General features: G+C 36.9%; 1 protein-coding gene across 10 annotated transcripts in view; it reads right to left on the bottom strand.

The window, feature by feature from the left end:
- Positions 1 to 22,158, bottom strand: part of RPS6KC1 (ribosomal protein S6 kinase C1) — a 177,422-nt gene that overhangs the window by 56,197 nt on the left and 99,067 nt on the right. For 9 of the 10 annotated variants that reach the window (XM_038542113.1, XM_038542116.1, XM_038542124.1 and 6 more), the window contains one exon: positions 21,997 to 22,089. The exons of the other annotated variant lie outside the window; for it this stretch is intronic. In XM_038542113.1, coding sequence (XP_038398041.1) covers positions 21,997 to 22,089 — 93 coding nt within the window. The remainder of the gene's footprint in view (positions 1 to 21,996; positions 22,090 to 22,158) is intronic. 10 annotated transcript variants of the gene reach the window in all.

The following is a 22,158-nucleotide window of genomic DNA, read 5'->3' as shown; positions in this document are numbered from 1 at the left end:
GATAATGTCTTGACACTGTTAAATTTAGATGAAAATTCAATTAAAAGTATAGTCTCTTGTATTTAGCTTTAGATCCTTCTTATTTACATTTGTTAGAAAAACCTAGTACTCTAGTGCTAATATAAACTATATTCGTTCATACTCTATGTTAGTATTTCCATTCTGTTGTCAGATATGCTGGGTATATAAATATACCCAAATCAATTTATAGGCCTTGAAAATTGCAATTAAGAAAGCAAATATGTCTACATAGTTTCTACAAAAGTGTTCAGAATCAGTGCAATATGTACTCAGACTGTTAATAAATCCTATCTTATGATGATAACAGACACAGAGGTGGTGACATCTTCAAGTCAATGAATACATATCCAACTAAATTGCCAATGTCAAAGTAGCCTGATTCCTTTTTTTTTTTAAGTAGCCTGATTCCAATTCAAAAGAAAATGCCTCAAGAACAAGGAAGCTTTAAATGCTATTATTTTTAAATATCTGGCGGTGGGGAACAGAGGGAGAAAGAGAATCTTAAGCAGGCTCCACGCCCAGCATTGAGTCATGACCCTGAGATCATGACTTGAGCTAAAATCAAGAGTCAGATGCTCTGACTGAGCCACCCAGACATCCCTTTAAATGTTTTAAATGAGCTGTGTACCTCTGTAGCAGATGGAGCTGAACTTCTAGTACTGATTAAAATTTAACAGTGTTTTCATGTGACCAAGAAAATTTATTTAATATCAGAATACAATGTATCCATGTTCTGAAAATTTCCAAAATATTTTACAGCACTATGAAATACAAAGACACAATACTCATTCTCAAATTGACAATTTCATGGACTGCAACAAAGTACCCTACTAATAGTCTACAGTGTACTCTGGCAGAGAAGGGAAGGGGGAGTGGAGCACGGACAGGAATGTTTTGGCCATTTTCAGCTCAAAAGAACCTGTGATCCTGCAGGTGTGCTATGTTTTGAGGTGCAGATTCACAGAGCATTTGAAATCTTAAAGCACATAAATTGTCTTTGCTCCCTTCACCACTATCCAGCAAGCATTTACTACATCCCTAGGGCATGGACAACATTGTATGTAGTTAGGCATTATCAGAGAAAACAGAGGATTAAGTTTTAGTCCCTGCACTCTAGGTCAGGTTAACAATATATTTAAGGCAACCAAAGTCATAGAGGTGAGGGGCACCTGGGTGGCTCAGTGTCTGGGGGTCTGCCTTTGGCTCAGGGTATGATCCCTGGTGGGGGGGCGGGGGGAAGAGGACTAGCTGAGGACAAGGCACATTGACAAGTCCTTGAAACAGGCACAGGGACAATTCTCTACGGACTCAACTGCCTCGATATTAATACTTTGCTAAGGGCAGAAGGCAATCTTAGCCCGATCCCAGGATCCTGTAAGTCTACTTAAACAAATAAAAATTCCTTTAGAAATGTCCTTTATCTCTAAAGCCCCCAAGATGGGGCGCCTGGGTGGCTCAGCGGTTTGGTGCCTGCCTTTGGCCCAGGGCGTGATCCTGGAGTCCCAGGATCGAGTCCCACATCAAGCTCCCTGCATGGAGCCTGCTTCTCCCTCTGCCTATGTCTCTGCCTCTCTGTGTGTCTCTCATGAAAAAATAGGTAGAATCTTTAAATAAATAATAAAATAAAAAAATAAATAAAATAAAATAAAAATAAAATAAAATAAAATAAAATAAAATAAAATAAATAAAGCCTCCAAGATACGTGTTGGCAATCATCCCCCCAGCACATCTGAAGGGTCTCATGACCAAGGTTTTATTAGATGGTAATAAGTGACCTTTTCCCAACAATAGCTAGGCCCCTCAAGGTCCTGGAACCTTGCTTGCAAAATTCCTTAGAGAGTACACTATCCTCAAACCCCTTCCAACTCCCAGGTATATAATCAGCCACCCCTCACAGGCCCAGGGCAGCAGCTCTACCTGCCCATGGGTTCTGTCCCTGTGCTTTAATAAAACCACCATTTTGCACCAAAGATGTCTCAAGAATTCTTTCTTGGTGGTTGGCTCCGGACTTCACCTATATTCCAACACTTCATCAGTAGCATAGAGTCCCACATCAGGCTCCTCACAGGGAGCCTGCTTCTCCCTCTCTCTCTGTGTCTCTCATGAATAAAGAAATAAAATCTTAAAAAAAAAAAAAAAGTCATAGAGGTGAAAATAACATACAACTGAATGCTGAGCTTAATTCAAAGACAGAAAAGATAAGCAGAGAATTAAAGAGTAGGTAAGCTTCAGCCAAGTGTTGAAGATTGAACAAAATTTGGGGGTGGGCAAGAAGGGAAAATTGAAAGGGCTTGAAGAAACCAGAGAAAAAAACATGTTCTTGAAGACTCCCACAGCCATGGATATACTGCTCTTCCTGCAGCCTGGAACACTCCTGTGAACGAAGTCCTTCTTCTTCCTCCTGGCTTTGCTTCTTCAATTCTAAGAAGCCTACAGAGAGCCCCAGGACAGGTAGCCGTCACGTATGTTCTCACATTACCTTAGTGGATTTCCTGCACTTTTCACACTGTGTTTTAACTGCCAGTTTATTTATATTTCTCACTGGATGGTAAACTCTTGAGAGGGCGGAGATAAGGTGTGTTTTGTTAACCATTGTATCTCCGGTGGTATTAGCTAATACCAAACGTGGCACATGGGCAGAAGCTCAATAAATATTTGCTAGATGAATAAATAAGGAAACCGAAACGGGGGCGGGGGGGGGGGGGGGACAAGCAGAGAAATGCTGAAGAGGCAGGCCAATGAGAATAAATGGTGTCCACTTTTTTGAGATAATGTGAGCAGGGAGGTATCATTCATTCATTGATTTTTCTCAACAATTTTATATATTGAGTATTTGTTATCTGCAAGTCACTACCATATTGACCAAAAATACAAAATTAAATAAAATACAGTTACTAAGCTGATGTTTGACATGTAAGAGACTGATTCTCCAAAGACATGTATCTTGAGCACAGTACTTAAGAGTATCTTTTCTAACAAATGTCTGTAAATACTGTACCAAAATAAAAATGTTAATTTTTTAAAAAAGAAAAATGCTTGTGAGGCATATAAAGTTTTGCTGGAGGCACAGAAATAATATCAAAAGCTACCATACAATATGAATGAATGGGGCAGCCCAGGTGGCTCAGCAGTTTAGCGCCGCCTTCAGCCCAGGGCATGATCCTGGAGTCCCGGGTCGAGTCCCATGTTAGGCTCCCTGCATGGAGCCTGTTTCTCCCTCTGCCTGTATCTCTGCCTCTCTCTGTGTCTCTCGTGAATAAATAAATAAAATCTTTAAAAAAAAATACAAATGAATGCTATGACAAATAAGTTCAAGACATTGAAAAGACACAGCAAAAGATATGTAAATCAGACAGTACAGGTAAGCAAAGGAGCCTTCCAAAAGAAGACAATAATCATGAGTGAGATGAAATTAAGAGGAATAAAAGCAAAATTTACTCTAGACAGACAGGTACATCATGAGTGAAACAGGATACCTTATATACCAGCAAGTTCAATAGTGCTAATAATCAGGAGAGCATGTTGTGGTGGTCTGGGGGCCAGTTAGGGGGCAGTGGTGGACAATTTGAGAATCAACAGAGAAAACAGGGGCCAAGTCACAAATGTCTTTGAAGGCTTAGCTAAGAAGTTAAAACTTTCTCCTAAAAACTATATGAAGGTATTGAAGAATTTTAAGCAAGAGGATTTTTAGTTTTAGATCATTTTTCTAAAGTATCAGTTTTATGAATTATTCTGGAAGCAGTGTTAAAGATGAGCTAGAGGAAAATTGGCCTAGAAGCAAACGATAGTACATCTTAAAAGGGTTTTAAAGAAAATAATGTATACCTTTAAACTTACAAATAATTTCGGATTTCTAAATTTTAATTTGAACCACAGTTGAAGATGAATTAGATGTAAACAGCAGTACCCAGAGGCTACAGAGGCAACCTGAAATGATTACTCTAGCTGCATGTCACCCCATGACTTTTTGTCCTATTTTGTTGAAAAAAATTGTTAACAATGTGAAAAAGGTCAACAAAAACATGTTGGTCAAAATTAAAGATGCTATGAGACTTGAGAAGGGTTACATACTGTGTTAAATGTAACTAACACTCTCTTAAATATAGATCACTATCCCCTATAAAAACATCACTAAATAACAGTAAAGAAATTTTTTAATTTTTTAAAGATTTTATTTATTTATTCATGAGAGACACAGAGAGAGAGAATGAGAGGCAGAGACACAGGCAGTGAGAGAAGCAGGCTCCATGCAGGGAACCCAATGTGGGACTCGATCGCAGGTCTCCAGGATCACACCCTAGGCTAAAGGCAGGCGCTAAACCACTGAGCCACCCAAGGATCCCAGTAAAGAAATTTTAAAAGATCCACAATGATGACTGCAAAGAAAACATGAGAGGAGACTGTAGAGGCCAGTTTTTAAAACAAGATTTTTATTTATTTATTCATGAGAGAATGAGAGAGAGAAAGGGGCGGGGGGGGAGCAGAAACAGGCAGAGGGAGAAGCAGGCTCCATGCCCGGAGCCCGACGTGGGACTTGATCCCAGGACTCTAGGAGGCAGGTATTGAACCACTGAGCCACCCAGGGATCCCCCGTAGAGGCCACTTTTATGCTGACAGGCTTAAGCAATGGAATGCAGAAAGGGCCAGAGTGACCACTTGGCTGAATACAGACAGGCCCATCAGTTGACCCACCTCAAAACAGCCGTAGGCCCTAACTAACCAATGGGCCACTTAGAACCAGGCACTGTTCCCCAAAAAGAGAGGATTCCATATGTGCCATACATCCTCATCTTCCCTCTTTAAATCCAGCCTGGCCCACTGCCTGCCTGCAGACAGCCTCTCCTAGGCTGGCCTGCCCACTGTGGTAGATTCAAGAAATTTCTATTTCCTTTGTTCTGCCTCTAGTGAATCCTTTCACCAACAGTTCCATTGGCTTCCACCTGATTATCACTCCACGTTTGGGGGCCCCCATCCCATCAAGAGACACCCCATTTAGGTACCACAGAAATGAGGACAAATGGCAGAATTTTAGATCACAAAAAAAAAAAAAAAAAAAGCATGCTAAATGTCTCTACATGGAAAAAACAACAAAAAGCAAGCCAATTCTTACTGCAGAAATCCAGAAATGAGAGGTACGAGGTCTTTCCTGAAAATAAGACTGGGGAAAAGTCTACACACTCTATGTGGCTGCATACCCAGCCAGGCGGCTGCCTCCTCTCTGGCAGAAGACGAGAGGTTTATTTTCTGAAATGTGGAATCAGATACTACAGGTGCTGAAAGTGTAATCGAGGAATAGTGCTGAGAACAAGGGCATTAAGAAAACACTGAATTGGTAAGGCTATCAATCCCCCTTCCACCACTAGGCTCCCAGAATGCTGCTGGCCTTATGCCATCTCTGTCTAGGTAGGAGTTAGTTTAAGGTTCTTTTCTAAGGAAATCAATTGATCTAAAAGATACATGGATATTAACATTCATTAGATCTCCTAACAAAACATCTGGATTGTTACCTAAACTGAAGGTCATCAAATGCCCAGCTCAGCAAATGAAAAAACAAAAAAATCCCACACCAAAACATTGAAACATTGTGAAATTGTGGAATTTTAGAACAGTAGAGGCAAAGAGAAGATTCTACAGACTTCCAGGGAAAGGGGGGGGTGGTCACATACAAGGATCAGGAAGTACCATATAGAAAAATGATGAAGGGAATTCCCAGAATAACAGGAAGCAGAGGTGAGTAATGCCACAGGCCAAAAGACAAACCCTTCCAGACTTGAGCAGAGCAGTGAAGAAATCCAGTAGTCAAGGTTCAGAAAATGATGGATTCGACCGGTTACCTAAGGTGTCTGATTGTATTGAGAGATGTTTTTAAGGTGGTATCAGAGGGCTTAAAGAATAAATGATAGGTATACAGAAAAAAATTAGACAAAAAAAGGAGGTAACTGATCAACCCTAACAAAAAAACAAAAATTTGTACAAGGAAGATCCAAAGACAGAGTGCTAAAGACAGGATCTTTAGACAGGATCCTAAGTTCCTAAATGGAATTTAGGCCATATGTAAGCAAAATAAAACTAGAAGGAATAACATAAAAATAATATCAGTCAGAAAGACAACATAACTATCTTGAAATAGCTAAAAATTGGTTATTGGAGAAAGGCAGTATGAAGACCTAACACAGCCAACAGTATTTGGCTCAAGAGAAACAAGAATCATCTGAGTTTAAACTGTGTAAAATGGAATGACTGGCTTGGAATGGAATGAATAAAGCTCTGCCTTTATTCATGCTTTTTTACAGCACTTTCCATGCTGCTTTAGAATTTACAGACTGACATATCTCTCCTACTAAACCAAAGAGAAAACCCATGTCTGATACAGCATAATATTCCCAGCCTTTAATATAGTGCCTGCCAAGTGACAGCATTTAAAAGAAGTTTGTTAAATTAATAAGGAAAAGGCACATCCTGACACTAACTTCTTTGTATCATCTTCAAAGATGCATAAACTTAACGGATTAAGTAAGATTTAAAACACAATTCTTCTTAAGGTGTGGATCCAAAAAGAGGTATTTCATACTATAACTCATACCATAAGCAAACCTGGAATTGGTAAAATGTTCACAATGTCTGGCCACTATGAAAATGAGGGGTGTAGATCACTAAATGCCACAATACTTGCAAAATCAATGGACTCCTTCAAGTCTATTATAAAAAGACAACTACATTGTATTTAACAACTACATTAAAAAATTGTTGAGTAGCAAATTATGAAAAGCTTTTTCTTTACAACATTAGCAGATTTAGGCTGCTAGAAGAGAGAGTTCAAAGGTGTTTATGGGATCTATTCCAGTATATTCTAACAATGCTAAACTGGGATTACTCAGAATCACTAGCACTGAAAACTAAACTGTGACTGTTGTACCGGAAAAATACAAAGGATACAAAAAGCTCTCTAGTTATTAAAAAGAAATAAACCAACAATACTAAAGGCAAATCATAAAGAAAAAGAATGAGAAGATAACAGAAGAAAATTTACATCATACATAAAATTAAAAAAGCAAATTGATGGGCAGGGGTCTTTTCCCACCACCATCATATATTAAAATTCAACAAATTGACCTATATTTACTGAATGCCCGTTATGTGCAAGCACTGTACTAACCATGAATAAAAGCACAACGAACACACCAAATATGGTCCCTACCCTACAGGACCTTAAAGTTTCACATGGGAAAGAGGCAATTATAAACACTTTACTAAGAACTCTGCTGGAGGACTATGGGTCCAACTGGAATGAAGAACAATATCTAATTCAGACATGGAACCATCAGTAAAATCCTGGAGAATAGCAATGGTGGCAGAAGAACAGGATTTTCTAGTAGACAGATATAGACTCATTCTAAAATTCATATGAGGCAGTAAAGAATCTCAAAAATATTCCTGGGGTGGGGAAGAAAGAGAGAGAGGTCTCACTATGATGTGGGTAAGAGCTAAAAGTCAGTATAATTTAGTTTTAATGTCTTTATGACTTCATTTGAAACCATAAGCTAATGGGGCCTAGGTGTATATATAAACACACACACAAAAAGAGAGGAAGAGTATACATTAAAATATAAAAAGGATTCTCAGCAGGTGGCAGAGTTATGGGTAAACTGTATCTTCTTTATTTTAGCTTATTTATTTTCTTTCTCTACAATGAATAATGCACATGATGAGAAACTTTTTTGTGTAGAAGAAACGTGAAAAAATAACTCCTATATATGTCCAAGACAAAGATGTACAAATCCTTAAAGAAGTCTTAAAAATCACTATGAAAACATAATCTTCTAATTTAAAAAAAATGCAGAAAAAGGAAATGAAACCATTTCATAAACGGAGAAACACAAACAGCCAATAAACGTTTTTAAAAATTCATCCTCATTAGCAATTAAAATTGCATATTAAAATGATAATGAAATCCAAATTTTCATCCAGCAAATGCCATTTGTTGGTAAGGATGTTAGGAAATAAGTCTTCTTATACACTACTAGTAGGAATATATATTAGTATAATATTTCTGGATGTTAACACATACATGAATACTCTTTGACTCATGATCTCCATCTCTGAAAAAGTATACCAAGGAAATCATCATAAGAGATAATTTATCTGTAAGAATATTCATCACAGGCAGAGAAAAACAGGAAAACAACCTGAAGAGCCAAACAATAGAGAACTGATTAAATAAATTACAGTATATGATAGAATAGTATGAAACCATTAAACAGAATAATTTAGAACAGCATTTCCCAATTGGATCACACAGAGTTTCTGAGGCTCACACTTTAAAGATGGTAATAGTGTGTATTTCAATTTCTAACGCTTTAATCAATAAATATAATAATTATTTCAATATTTTTACCTTTTAAGCTAATGCAGTTTGAAAGCATCAAAGTGTTGATAAAATAAACCATGTACGGTGGTTAGTAAGGATCAAATGAGATGCTGACTCAGACATTCAATTAGTTACAGCAAAACCCCATTAGTCATTATGGAGGTTTTTGATTGCCGTAGTTTTAAAATATGTTATTATTTATTTATATTAATAAAGTACCTTGATTTTTTTTTTAAAAAGCAAAACCAAAGGAATAATGCACTGAAATTGATAAGAAGTTGCTAAGGGACATAAATGTTATAATCATCACATAAAATACCATTCTGAATAATTGCAGAGATCTCTGGTTTTGGAAAGAGATGGTCTTCGGGGTCAAACCCTAGCTCTGCTACTCAGTAGTGTCCCTAAACATGCTACTCAACCTCTCTGAGTTCAGGTTCCTTATCTGCAAGAAGTTTGAGAGCATTAAATAGTTTTTGTAGAAAGGTTAGAATAGTGTGTGGTATGGAGGTGGTATAAAATCCTAAGAGTCTGGCTTTTGGAAAACTGAAAGGAATCTAAATAGTTACAGGAATCTGAAGCACATTTGTAATAGTAAACTGGCTGTCAGGACCAGGTGGCTCACAATCACAATCTTCTCCTGTATCTTTTGCAATTTTAATCAACTATTACATAACAATTTTAGGTGAAGGCACGGTTGAAGGTTCCCATAAGCTTTCACCAGACGTGGTCATTACCATGTTGACTTTTTTTCCCTTTTAAATAGACTTCATAACCGCCTTCTTAGCGCAGTGGGCAGCGCGTCAGTCTCATAAATAGACTTCATATTTTAGAACAATTTTAGGTTCATGACGAAATTGAGTAGAAAGAAGAGCTCCCATATAATCTTCTGCCCCCAAACAACCACAGCCTCCCCTACTATGAACATCTTGCACAAGACAGTACATTTGTTGAAGTGATGAACCTACTACAGTGATACATTATTATCATTCAAACTCCACAGTTTACATTAGGGCTCAGTCATGGTGTTGTACATTCTATGGTTTTTAACAAATGTATGACATGTATCCTCCATTATAATATCAGACAAAATAGTTTCACTGCCCCCCAAATCCTGTCTCCACTATTCATCTCTCCCCTCCCAATTATAACCACTGATTTCTTTATAGTCCCATAATTTTGCCTTTCCCAGAATGTCATATAGTTAAAGTCATACAGTATGTAACCCTTTCTAATCATCTTTCACTTAGTAAAATGCATTTAAGGTTCCTCCATGTCTTTTCATGACTTGATAGCTCATTTTCTTATAATCCTGAATAACATTCCATCATCTAGATATAACCCAGTATCTCTATCCATTCACCTACAAAAGAACATCTTGGTTGCTTCCAAGTTTTGGCAATTACGAATAAAACTACTATAAACATCCATGTGCAAAGTCTGGCGTGGACATAAGCTCTGAACTCATTTAAGGCAAATGCCAAGAAGGGATTTGCTGGATCCTATGTTAGGTTAAGACTATGTTTAGTTTTGTAAAATACCACCGAACTGTAAAAAAAAAAAAGGCAAAAGTTCTGAATAGATGTTTCTTCTTGTGTGAAGAAGAATTCTTCTTGTGTGAAAAAGAATTCTTTTGGCAGATTGTGTCTTTCAAGAAATTGGTCCATTTCACCTAGGTTATTAAATTTGTGGACGTAGAATTGTTCACAATATCCCCTTATTGCCTTTTTAATGTCTGTGTCTGTGGTGATGTCCTCTCTCTCATTTCTGATCTTAGAAATTTATGCCAGCTGTCCTTTTTTCTTACTTAGCCTGGCTAAGGGCTTATTGGTTTTATTTATCTTTTCAAAGAATCAGCTTTTGGTGTTGTTCATTTTCTCTACTGATTCCCTGTTTTCAATTCCATTAACTTCTGCTCTAATTTTTATTATTTCTTTCCTTCTGTTTATTTTAAATTTAATTTGCTCTTCTTTTTCTAGTTTCCTAAGGTCAAAACTTAGATGACTGATTTTAGATCTCTTCATTTTTAACATATCCATTCAATGCTATAAATTTCCCTCTAGTACTGCTTTTGCTGCACCTCACAAACTTTGATAAGTTGTGTTTTCATTTTCAAAATATTTTAAAATTTCTCTTCAGATTTCTTCTTTGACCTATGTGTTACCTGTAAGTGTGTTACTTAATCCCTACATATTTGGGGATTTTCTAGTTTAATTCCACTGTGGTCTAAGAGCAGATATTCCATGATTTCCACCATTTTAAATTTGTCAAGTTGTGTTTTACGACCAAGAATGTGGTCTAATTTGGTGAATGTTCCATGAGAGCTTGAGAAGAATATATTTTCTGCTTTTGTTGGATAAAAAAGTCTACAGATGCCCAGCTATGCCCAAATATGTTGATGGTGCTGCTGAGTTCAACTACGTCCTCAGTGATTTTCTGCCAGCTGGAACTGTCCATTTTAGATACAGAGGTGTTAAAAACTATAATAGCAGATTTACCTATTTCTTCTTCTCCCTGTAGTTTTATCAGTTTTTGCCTCATGCATTTTGATGCTCTGTTGTTAGGCATATACATTCTATAAATTGTTATATTTTCTTGGAGAATGACCCCTTTATCATTATGTAACGTCTCTTTTTATTCCTGATAATTTGCCTTGCTCTGAAGTCTGCTCTGTCTGAAATTATTATAGCTATTCCCACTTTCTTTTTTTTTTTTTTTTAAGATTTATTTATTCATGAGACACACAGAGAGAGGCAGAGATACAGGCAGAGGGAGAAGCAGGTTCCATGCAGGGAGCCTGATGTGGGACTCGATCCCGGAGCCCAGGCTCACCCTGGGCCGAAGGCAGGTGCTAAAAACCGCTGAGCCACCCAGGGATCCCCTAAGTGAGTTTCTTATAGACAAATAGTTGGTTCTTGTTTTTGTTTTTATCAACTCTGACAACCTCTGTCTCTTGGTGCATTTGGAGCACTCATGTTTATGATTATTGATATAGTTGGATACTTATCACTTTTTACTGCTTTCTATTCACTGCCTGTTCTCTTTCCTACTTTTTCCTCTCATTCTTTTTCTGCCATTTGTGGCTTCGAGGATTTTATATGATGCCACTTTCTTTTCTTTTTTAGCATATTAATTATACTTTTTTTCACTTTTCTTAGTGGTTGCCCTAGAGTTTGCAGTATACATTTACAGCTAATCCAAATCCACCTTCAAATAACACTATACTGCTTCTCAGGGGGTAAGTACTTGATAATAACAAAATATTCCTAATTCATCTCTCCTATCCCTTCTATCATTGTTCTTACTTTTTTAAAAAAGATTTTTTATTTATTCATGAGAGACAGGGAGAGAGGAAGAGAGGCAGAGACACAGGCAGAGAGAAAAGCAGACTCCATGCAGTAAGTCCGATGTGGGACTCGATTCCAGGACTCCAGGATCATGCCCTGGGCCGAAGGCAGGAGCCCAACCGCTGAGCCACCCAGGCATCCCTGTTCTTACTCACTTCACTTACACGTAAGTATGTATGAGTATATATACATATACACAACCATACACATACATAAGCATACAGAATTGAACACATTGTTACTATTATTTTAAACAGACTGTTCCTTTTTCTTTCTTCTCCTTCTTCTGGTATTCCCATTCCCAAAAGGTATGTTACACCTTTTGCAGTGATCCCACAGTTCTTGGATGTTCCATATTTTTTTAGTCTTTTTTTCTCTTTACTTTCTAGTTTTGGAAGTTTCTACTGACATATCCTCAAATTGCTAGATTCTTTCCTTAGCACTATCCAGTCTATCAATGAGCCAATCAAAAGCATTCTTCATTTGTTATAGTTTTTTTTCTCTAGCATTTTTTATTCTTTTTAGAAATTCCATCTCTATGCTTACATTACCCATCTGTTCTTACATGTTGTCTACTTTGTCTGTCATAGCACACAGCATATTAATCGTGGTTGTTTTAAATTTATGGTCTAATAATTCCAACATCCTTTCACAGCTGAGTCTGTTTCTGATTCTAGCTGTCCCTTCAAATTGTTGTTGTGGGGTTTTCTGGGGGTGGGGGAGGGTATTTGTTTTGCCATTTAGCATACCTTACAATTTTTTGCTGAAAGTTGTATGTGATGTACTAGGTAAAAGGAACTCCAATAAACAGGCCTTTAGTAATGTGGTAAGATAGATGTTGGAAGAAGGAAAAAATTCTATCGTCCTGTGATTATGTCTCAGTCTTTTAGTAAGCCTGTGGCCATTGGCTATGAACTTCACAAGTTCCTATCAGATTTTCCCCAGCTTTAGGTAGAATTAAATGGTTGAGGGGACTGGAGTTGGATATTTCTCCTTCCTCCCACTGGAAGGTCAGAGGGAGATTAGAACTGGGTATTATTTATTTAACCCAAGGTTAAAGCTGACTGGAACTGGCTATTTCCCTTCCCCAAAGCCAGTTAGGCTCTGATGAAACCTCAGTGGTTAGGCTGTGGTAAAATCATTTCTCTTCAAGACAAGTCTTGTTAAGAATAGAATGCTCTGGAAAAAAAAAAGAATAGAATGCTCTGGTATATTTCAAAATGGTATATTTCAAAATGGCTACTTCTCCCCTCTCTCTAATGAAAGCCTGATGTTTCTCCAATACTCATTAAAAGAACTACCTTGGTAGAGCTTCAAAAGGTAAAACTCAGAGAAGTATGGGGACAACCCCCAGAGTTTTTAACTCTCAGAAGTCCCATTGAGCCTCTGGCAATTTGTCAATTACAGTCTGGTTTTCTACCCAGGTACTAGTTCCCAGGTAGGTTTCTGCTCATGGCTTTCTGCTCTAGCAAGCAGTGATTCTCTGTATCTGTATGTCTGTCTCTCCAATTTTGCAGCAGCCACTTGCCCTATGACTTCACTTCTCTGACGGATCTAAGAAGAGTTGTTGATTTTTCCATTAGTTCAGTGCTTTGCTTCTTGTTAAGATAGAGTGGAAACTTCCAACTTCTTTCCATGTCAGACCAGAAACCAGAAGGTATTACACTGATTTTTAAATGTATTTTTTTTCTTACTACTTAAAAGTAGGCTCCACCATAGGAGCTTAAAGTCACAACTCTGAGATAAAGATGTGAGCTGAGATTAGGAGTGGGATGCTTAATAAACTGACCCACCCAGGTGCCCCAATTCTTAAATGTATTTTTAAGTATTTATAAACATAGGTTTTGGGCACCAAGATTATTAGTAACATGCTATGCACAAAACCACAGTAATAGATTACTTCATTTTAAATATATCTACATCTATCATACTGTTGAATATACTATATAATATATTGAAACTATGGTTATATTGTATTTGCAAGTTCTAATTTGAGAATTTTTACTGTAAACCACTATTTTTAGAATATATTTATATATTTAAGCTAAAAACTAACAATATAGTAGAAGGATATATTGTTTCCTTATTTTTATGACAAACTAATCACGGAAAGGATTTTTTTTTTAAGATTTTTTTATTTATTTATTCATGATAGACACACACACAGAGAGAGAAAGAGAGAGGCAGAGACACAGGCAAAGGGAGAAGCAGGCTCCATGCAGGGAGCCCAATGTGGGACTTGATCCCAGGACTCCAGGATCACACCCTGGGCCAAAGGCAGGCTCTAAACCGCTAAGCCACCCAGGCGTCCCAGGATTTCTTAAAGATTACAACAAAATAAAAATGTTTTTATAAAGATTTTATTTATTCGTGAGAGAGAGAAGGAGAGAGACAGACACATAGGCAGAGGGAGAAGCAGGCTCCCTGCAGGGAGCCCAAAGCAGTGCTCAATCCCAGGACCCCGGGATTACAACCTAAGTCGAAGGCAGACGCTCAACTGCTGAGCCACCCAGGCGCCCAAAATAAAATTTTTCCAAAACTATGGAACATGTTAAATCAGCTCACTCTCACTTTAAATATGTAATCAATAAATTACAGTAATAATTAATCCATATCTACTTTATTAGAATTTCTTTTATGGAGTGCCTGGGTGGCTCAGTCTGCCTTTGGCTTGGGTCATGATCCCAGGGTCCTGGAATCGAGCCCTGCCATCAGGCTCCCTGCTCTGTGGAGAGCCTGCTTCTCCCTCTCCCTCTGCTGCTCTCCCTGCTTGTGCTCTCTCTCATTCTCTGTCAAATAAATAAATAAAATATTTTTTAAAAAGATGTTTTTATATGTCTTCGTCCTATACTACCTCAATTCTTAAATAGAATGAACTATGGGAAATGAAGGAAGAGAAATATTAGTTTGGTCATTTTGAAAATGGTATATATAAATGAAATCATACAGTATATAATTATTAGAGAGTGCCTTTTTTTCCACTCAGAATAATGACCTTCATGCATTCATCCCAGCAGATGCATGCTTCAACAATTCATTCCTTTTTATTGATGAATAATATCACATAGTATATTAATGTACTACAGCTTAACTCTTCATTTATTGTAAGATATTTTGGTTGTTTCCATATTGGGGCTATTACAAAGAAAGTTTTCTAATAGGTGTATAGTGATATCTCTGTGATCTTATTTTGTATTTCTCTAATGACTAGTGATGTTGAACATCTTTTAATGTGCTACTTTGCCATAATTTCATTTGGTAAAATGGTTTTTTGTATCTTTTGGTAATTTTCTAGTTGGATTATTTGGGTTTTTAATGTCAAGTTTCATGAATTCTATATAAATTCTAAATGAGTTTTTTGTAATATACGCAATTTGCAAATAATTTCTCCCAGTCTGTGGCTTTTCAGCCTCTTAATGGGTTTCTTGCAGATCAAAACTTTTTAATCTTGATAGTCTAATATGTCAATTTTTCCTTTTATGGATCACACTATCAGCATCACGTCTAAAATCTCTAAACCCAAGGCTCTAGGTCCTGAAGATTTTCCTATGTTTACTTCTAAAAGTTTTATGTTTTGTATTTAAATGTGTGATCCATTTTGAGCTAATTTGTGTATATGTGTGAGATATAGACCAAAGGTTTAGGTTTTTTAAGGTTTTTATTTTGGGGGGGGGGTGGTTCTTGGCAATGGATATCCAATTGCTCTAACACTATTTGTTAAAAAAGACTATCCTTCCTACATTGAACTGCTTTTGTACCTTTGTCAAAAGTCAGCTGGCCATACTTGTAAGCTATTTCTACATTCTATTCTGTCCCAACAGATTTATGTGTCTCTCTACACACCAATACCACTCATTTTTGACTGTTATAGCTATGCAACTCTTGAAATCAAGGAAAATGATTATACCTAGTTTATTTACTCTTTTTACAAAATTGTTTTAGCTATGTTCCTATGGTTTCCCCATATAAATTTATTAATAATCTTGCCTACATCAACACACACAAAAAAACCTTCCTGAGAATCTGATAGGAATTATGTTAAAACTGTGTATCGGTTATGACTATGAAGGGTACTGTATTTTTAATTTCAGTTTCTAGGGACACCTGGGTGGCTCAGTGGTTGAACGTCTGCCTTCAGCCCAGAGCATGATCCTGGAGTCCCAGGATCGAGTCCCACATTGGGCTCCCCGCATGGAGCCTGCTTCTCCCTCTGCCTGTATCTCTACTTCTTTCTCTATGTCTCTCAGGAATAAATAAATAAAATCTTAAAAAAAAAATTCCAGTCTCTATGTGTTCAAGATTAGTATGCAGAAATATAACATTTTGTATGCTGATTTTGTATCTTGCAACCTTGTTGAATTCACTATTTCTGATTTTTTTGTAGATTCCACGGTTTTATATGAGTAAACCATCATGTCCTCTTCAAATACAGACAACTACATTTCTTCCTTTCCAATCCATATGCCTTTTATTTCCTTTTCTTGTTGAATAGCACTTTCTAGAACTTCTATGTTTAATAGAAGTGCTAAGAATCTGCCTTATTCCCGATCTTAAGGGGTAAAGCATCATTCACCATGAAGTATGCTATTAGTTGTTTTTTGTAGCTATTCCTTATCAAGTTGACGAAGTTCCCCTCTATTCCTAGTTTGTTTTTTGTTTTCTGTGTTTTTTTTTTTAGATACAGATTTCTATTTGCTGTATTTTATGAGGATTTCTGTATCTATATTCATGAGAAACATTGTCCTGTAATTTTCTTTTTTATGCTGTTTTTGTTATTAAGGGCAACACTGACCTCATAAAATGAACTAGAAACGATCTCACCTTCTTCTATTTTCTAGAAAAGAATATAGAGAATTGGTGTTAATTCCTTAAAAATTTGGTAGAATTCTCCAGTAAAATCATTTAGGCCTCAAGATTTCATTTTAGGAGTATTTCAGTGATATCTGGGGGAGGAAAATGGGACTCCTAGTTACTGCTGGGTAGGGGTAGGAGCTCAGGCTTCTGCTTGATACCACCCTGCCTGGGAAGAACAGAGGTGCTTCATTAACTGCTCCTCATGTAGCCTTCACTTTACACCATGTGGGAGGTGGCCTCATTGCCACTCGGTAGTGGTCAAAAATCCTGAATATCTACCAGGCCTCTTCTAACACTACCTCAGTGAGGAAAAGTCGAGGAGCCTCTTTACCACCAGCTGGGGCTACAAGTCCAGGCTCCCAAGTAGTCACAACTAATATGTGTCATTTTTGCCCACTAGGGATACAAGTTCCAGATCCCCCCTCTTGGCCATTCCTGATACCACCATGATAGGAGGAATGAACCCCCTCATTGCAGTCTTGCAAGGATGAAAGTACAGGCAACTCACATGGCCTTGCTAGTGGTAGTGGGGTAGTACCAAAGTTCTTCTGTGGTGTTGGATGGAGTAGAGTGGTTATTGTCTAAAAGTTTTCTTACTAATAAGCTGCCCATTTCATAGTCCTTTGGCTAGAAAGAATAGGCTTTTGTTTCTTTGTTTTTGTCTGTTCCTATTAGAGCTTTGCTTCAAGTTGCTCATTTCTTCAACATCCAGTCTGGAATATGTGAGGGGAAAAAACTATAGGGAGTTTACCAGTACGTAGTCATTGGATCCCATGATCATTAGCCAGTCTTCCATCTACTCTCTATTTTCCAGTCTTCTCTTTTTTTTGTTTTCTGTATAATATTCAGAGTTTCAGTTATACTTAGCAGAAAAAATATGGAAAAAGGATCTCTTTTTACAAGAAATTCCATCTTTCTACAAGCCACAGTGCAACAGTTGTAATTTGATATCATTTAGGTAACAGTTTTGCCACACTGTTTAAATAAAGGACAAATTCCTATTAATCCAGTTTAACCCAAACTTCTTTCAATCAATACCCAAATATTGATGCTTCTGTTCCCAATAAGGACATTTTATCTGTATATCATCATAGAAAATATTTAGAAAACTTAGAGGGATGCCTGGGTGGCTCAGTAGTTGAGCATCTGCCTTCAGCTCAGGGTGTGATCCTGGGGTCCTGGGATTGAGTCCTGCATCAGGCCCCCTGTAGGAAGCCTGCTTCTCCCTCTGCCTGTGTCTCTGCCTCTCTCTGTGTGTCTCTCATGAATAAATAAGTAAAATCTTAAAAAGAAAACTTATAAAAAATAAGTACTTATTTTGTACTTTTTTTTTTTTTTTTTTTTTTGAGAGAGATAAAGAGAATGGGGTTGGGGGGCAGGGAGGCAGAAGGAAAGAGAGAATCCTAAGCAGGCGCCATGCCCAGCAGAGCCCAAAGGGCAGCTGGATCTCACAACTCCGAGGTCATGACCGGAGCTGAAATTAAGAGTTGGACGCTTAACCAACTGAGCCATCGAGGCACCCCTATACTTATTTTTTAAGGTTCTCTCAATATCTACTCAATTTGAACAATCTATACAAATTTTCTCAAAAATATATTAGCTAAAATTGTATTTTTCCAATGGCAAACCAAACTAAGAATTCTGCCTGGCAAGCCTGAGGTAAAGTTGAGAAGCTACCTTAACTACAAAATGCCAAGGCATTTGATGTAACAAACAGTGATTAGTTTTACAAAGTATGTGGCATCTCATTATCAAGCACCCTACTGAAGTTGTTTTTTAAGGAGAGTGAATTTGAGCAATCCATTCATACTATCTTCAGTCGCTGACCTTGCGAATACTAGACACATACCTACATGCGGGACAACTCTGGCTACACACAACCCTGGACATAAAAGGATCATATCTTGGTATTATTACTCTGCTGTTCAAGTCAGTGTCCTCTAAATCTTTTTTTTTTTTAACTCTTTTTTAAATGCACAGGAAGTTGCAAAACTAGTGGAGTCCCATGTACCCTTCACCCAGTTTCTCCCAATGGTGATATCTTATATAGCTATAGCACAATATCAAGACCAGGAAACTGCCATTAGTATATTACTATTTATTTTTTTAAGATTTTTATTTATTTATTCATGAGAGACACAGAAAGAGAGAGAGAGAGAGAGAGAATCATGCCAAAGGCAGGCGCTAAACCGCTCAGCCACCCAGGCGTCTCAGTATATTACTATTTATTAGACTATAGACTCCTTTATCCTTTTTGTGTAGGTAAGTTATACAGCAGTGAACTTTTAAAGAAACTCTTCCTACATTTGGGCATTCCACTACCAAATAACCAATCCCAACTTCTAACTCAATTGCAAATTACCTATATATAAACAATCCTTACACACACAATCATATACACACCCTATATATACATACTTCATGCACACAAACACAAAAGTTTGCATGCACATATGTACAAACTTATGTGAAAACAACAGCAATCCATCCTTCTCATTGAAGTATTGGTTTTCTGCTAATTTCTACTTTCCTTTCTTTGCTAATACTACATGAAGACTATGTGTAAGTGAATCTGAGGGCTAAAAGAAATCTTTAGAAGTTATCTAATGTAAAAATCCATCCAGCGCTTGAATTCTTTCAACAATATCTCCACCAATGACCCCTCAGCCTTGAATAACTGATTTGTCTTTGCCTGCCCTTGGTCAATCCTAATTTTTAAAAGGTATCTTTAATCATCAGCTAAAATTTGAAAATTTGTACTCACTTAGTTCTGGCTGTATCCTATGGGGATGTTAATAAGCAAGTCTTATCCTTCACTACCTTTTTTCCAGGAAAATCATACATCCTGGTTGGCCTAAGGTGATTGTAGTTTACACCTCTTGATCTGGGCATAATATTCCCTTCCATCCTCAGGATTTGAACAAAACATCATTTAATCACGTTATCCTGGGTAGCCCTCAAAAATATGTTTTTATCGGGTACATCATAACTCATTGTTTCAGCTATTCTTTGTATATGATTTTGAGGGCCTTCACTAGCCTTATCATTCTTGCTTCTAAATGTACACAAATTTATTTACATTCCAAGAGCCCCAATGCTTAAATTCCTTGCTGCATATATTTTAATGAAGGATTTTGTAACCACAGTTAAAGAAGAAAAAGTCATTTATTTCCCTTTGAAAACAAGACCAAGATATAGCTATGGAATTATTACCTCTCTGGGTACAGATATCTGAGTGTCTTGAACAATGGTACTAGGGAGCAGTCTCACATTATACCAGTAGGTGTCACTCTATATATGATACATTTAAAATTATTTAAGTTTCAATTTATTCCCTCAACAAATATTTATTAGGCACCCATTATGTGCCAAGCATGATTCTAGGCACTGAGATAAAAGAGAACAAGAAAGACAAGTCTTGTTCTCATGGAGCTTACAGTCTAGATAATGATGAACAAATTTGTTTTTATTTACTTTCTATTTAAAAGTCTGTAAAAATCTTATTCCTAGGGACATTTTATTTTCCTAAGTTAACAGATAATAACACTCAAAATAACCCATAAAGAACAAATACTGCAATGACACAGAATTAGAGAAACTGTGCTCTGTACAGGCTAAATTAACACATCCTGTGTATTCTCTAGCCATTTTAATGTATTCAACACTGTTCCTCCAAACTTCAAGTTTCCAAAACCCGAATGGAAAAGAATTTCTCTTAAAATAATTCAATTTTTAAAAATCTATTCATGTTTTCACATAGAGCAACTGTTATAATAAATTTTAAAAGATTATTTGCCAAGTTTATTAATTCCCAAATGCATATATCCTTATCTCTACTTAGAAAGTTAAATGTCACCTTCTCAACACCAACACACTTGCCAGGTTAACAAAATAAAGACAGTGGCAAATTGTGCCTCAGCACAGAATTTAAGAATTCCTCCACTGCTGAAAATGGTTGTTTGGATAAACCTATGAGACTCACAGATATTACCAGGACTTCATGGTGACTCACTCATGATTAGAGCATATAGCAATGAAAGGTCATACTTTATCAAAATAAATACATCAAAGAGAAGGAACAGACACTGTACATCAACAAAGCATTTTTGCTTGCACAGAAATCCAAGAACCTAGGAACTATTCAGTTTGTATTTTGCTTCTCTGAACTCTCAAATAGAATGTTTTCAAACTGGAAAAGCTACAGAAAACATGGTTAAAGAAATATTTCAAGCTGAAAAGTACTACTGCTTAGAATTCTTTAAGTCAAAATTCAGTTATATGAATTTGAATTTGAGAAAAATGATGCTTAAAGATTTAATAAGACACTGAGAGCTTCATGTAATATCCAACCTAATGCTCCCTTTGGAATACCTCAAACTATTAGTTCCTATCTAAGTTACTTAAGATATACTGCTTCTTGTTCCGTTTTAGCAACAAATCATATGCATACTTTAGAACACCAGAAGTACTCAATGAACAGTAAGTTACAAATTAACATTAAGGTGCTTCATAAAAGTTAATATTTTAAAAAGCCTAATTTTATAACTTAATATTAAATAAAGCATTTTCTTTTACTCTGAAAGGTAAGGTGGTGGTTGATAAATATATTTAAAACACAGTTTACTCTGTATAGTTTTTAAATTATACTAAGCTCTTGGCCAGTACTGTGAATTTTTGGCATATCTGAGATGTCACCAAATGTGGGGAAACTCAATAGCAGGTATCTCTGTTATCTCTTTATTTTTATTCCAGATACAAAATGTGTCTGTATAAAAGTGCCCCAGGATGCGGGGTGTTGGTGTACTAGGGAAAAAAAATGTTTTGGAGTCACAAAATCTAGGTTTGAATTCCAGTACTACCCTAAATTAGCTATGTGACTTCTGGGCAAGTTACTTATTACCCTGTTCTATCACTTTCCCACCATGATGGAAAAAGCAGGATTGTGGAAAGGACTAAGCAGGTTGTTTTACATGAAATGCCTATTAGATGGCCTGACACATAGTAGGTACTCGGTAAATGGTAGTTCTTAGGAAAGTGCCATTTTTCTTTTGATCATTAGACTGACTCTACCAGTTAATGTTGAAAACTACCAACTAAAAGTCTTTGTAACTAACAAAAAGTGTATCTTTACCCTGCTCCAACAGGTTTATAAAACCAAACCCTGACTCAACTTGAATGCCAACAAATACGCACCTTCTCCTTTAGCGCAAATATATTTTGCATGACCTTACATGAATTGCTTAGATAAAAGCTTTTTCTTTTCTGCTTTTGTTATTTTAAAGTGCAGATGCATTTGAGTCATTTTCTCCTTTTGTTTCATATCCTTAAGATCCAAAGCTTCAAAGACATAATGTCAGCATGCAGTCGATTTATGACTGAACTCTTGAAGAGACGCTGAAGAATTACCTTGTCAATCACCCCAAGGACTCTAAAGGCCTTCAGCTCCTCGGCAGGACTCCTTAGGTTCCAAGGGGGCCTTGAACTTCGTGATCCTGGAGGCTAATGGAAGATATCAAAGATTATACATCAATCAGGGAGGTACTTGAAGGAAGGCTGCCTGCTGAAGCA

This window comes from Canis lupus, chromosome 7, assembly GCF_011100685.1.
Source record: "Canis lupus familiaris isolate Mischka breed German Shepherd chromosome 7, alternate assembly UU_Cfam_GSD_1.0, whole genome shotgun sequence".
NCBI lineage: Eukaryota > Metazoa > Chordata > Mammalia > Carnivora > Canidae > Canis > Canis lupus.
The sequence above is the reverse complement of the archived record's forward strand: the minus strand, read 5'-3'. Positions and strand labels throughout refer to the sequence as shown.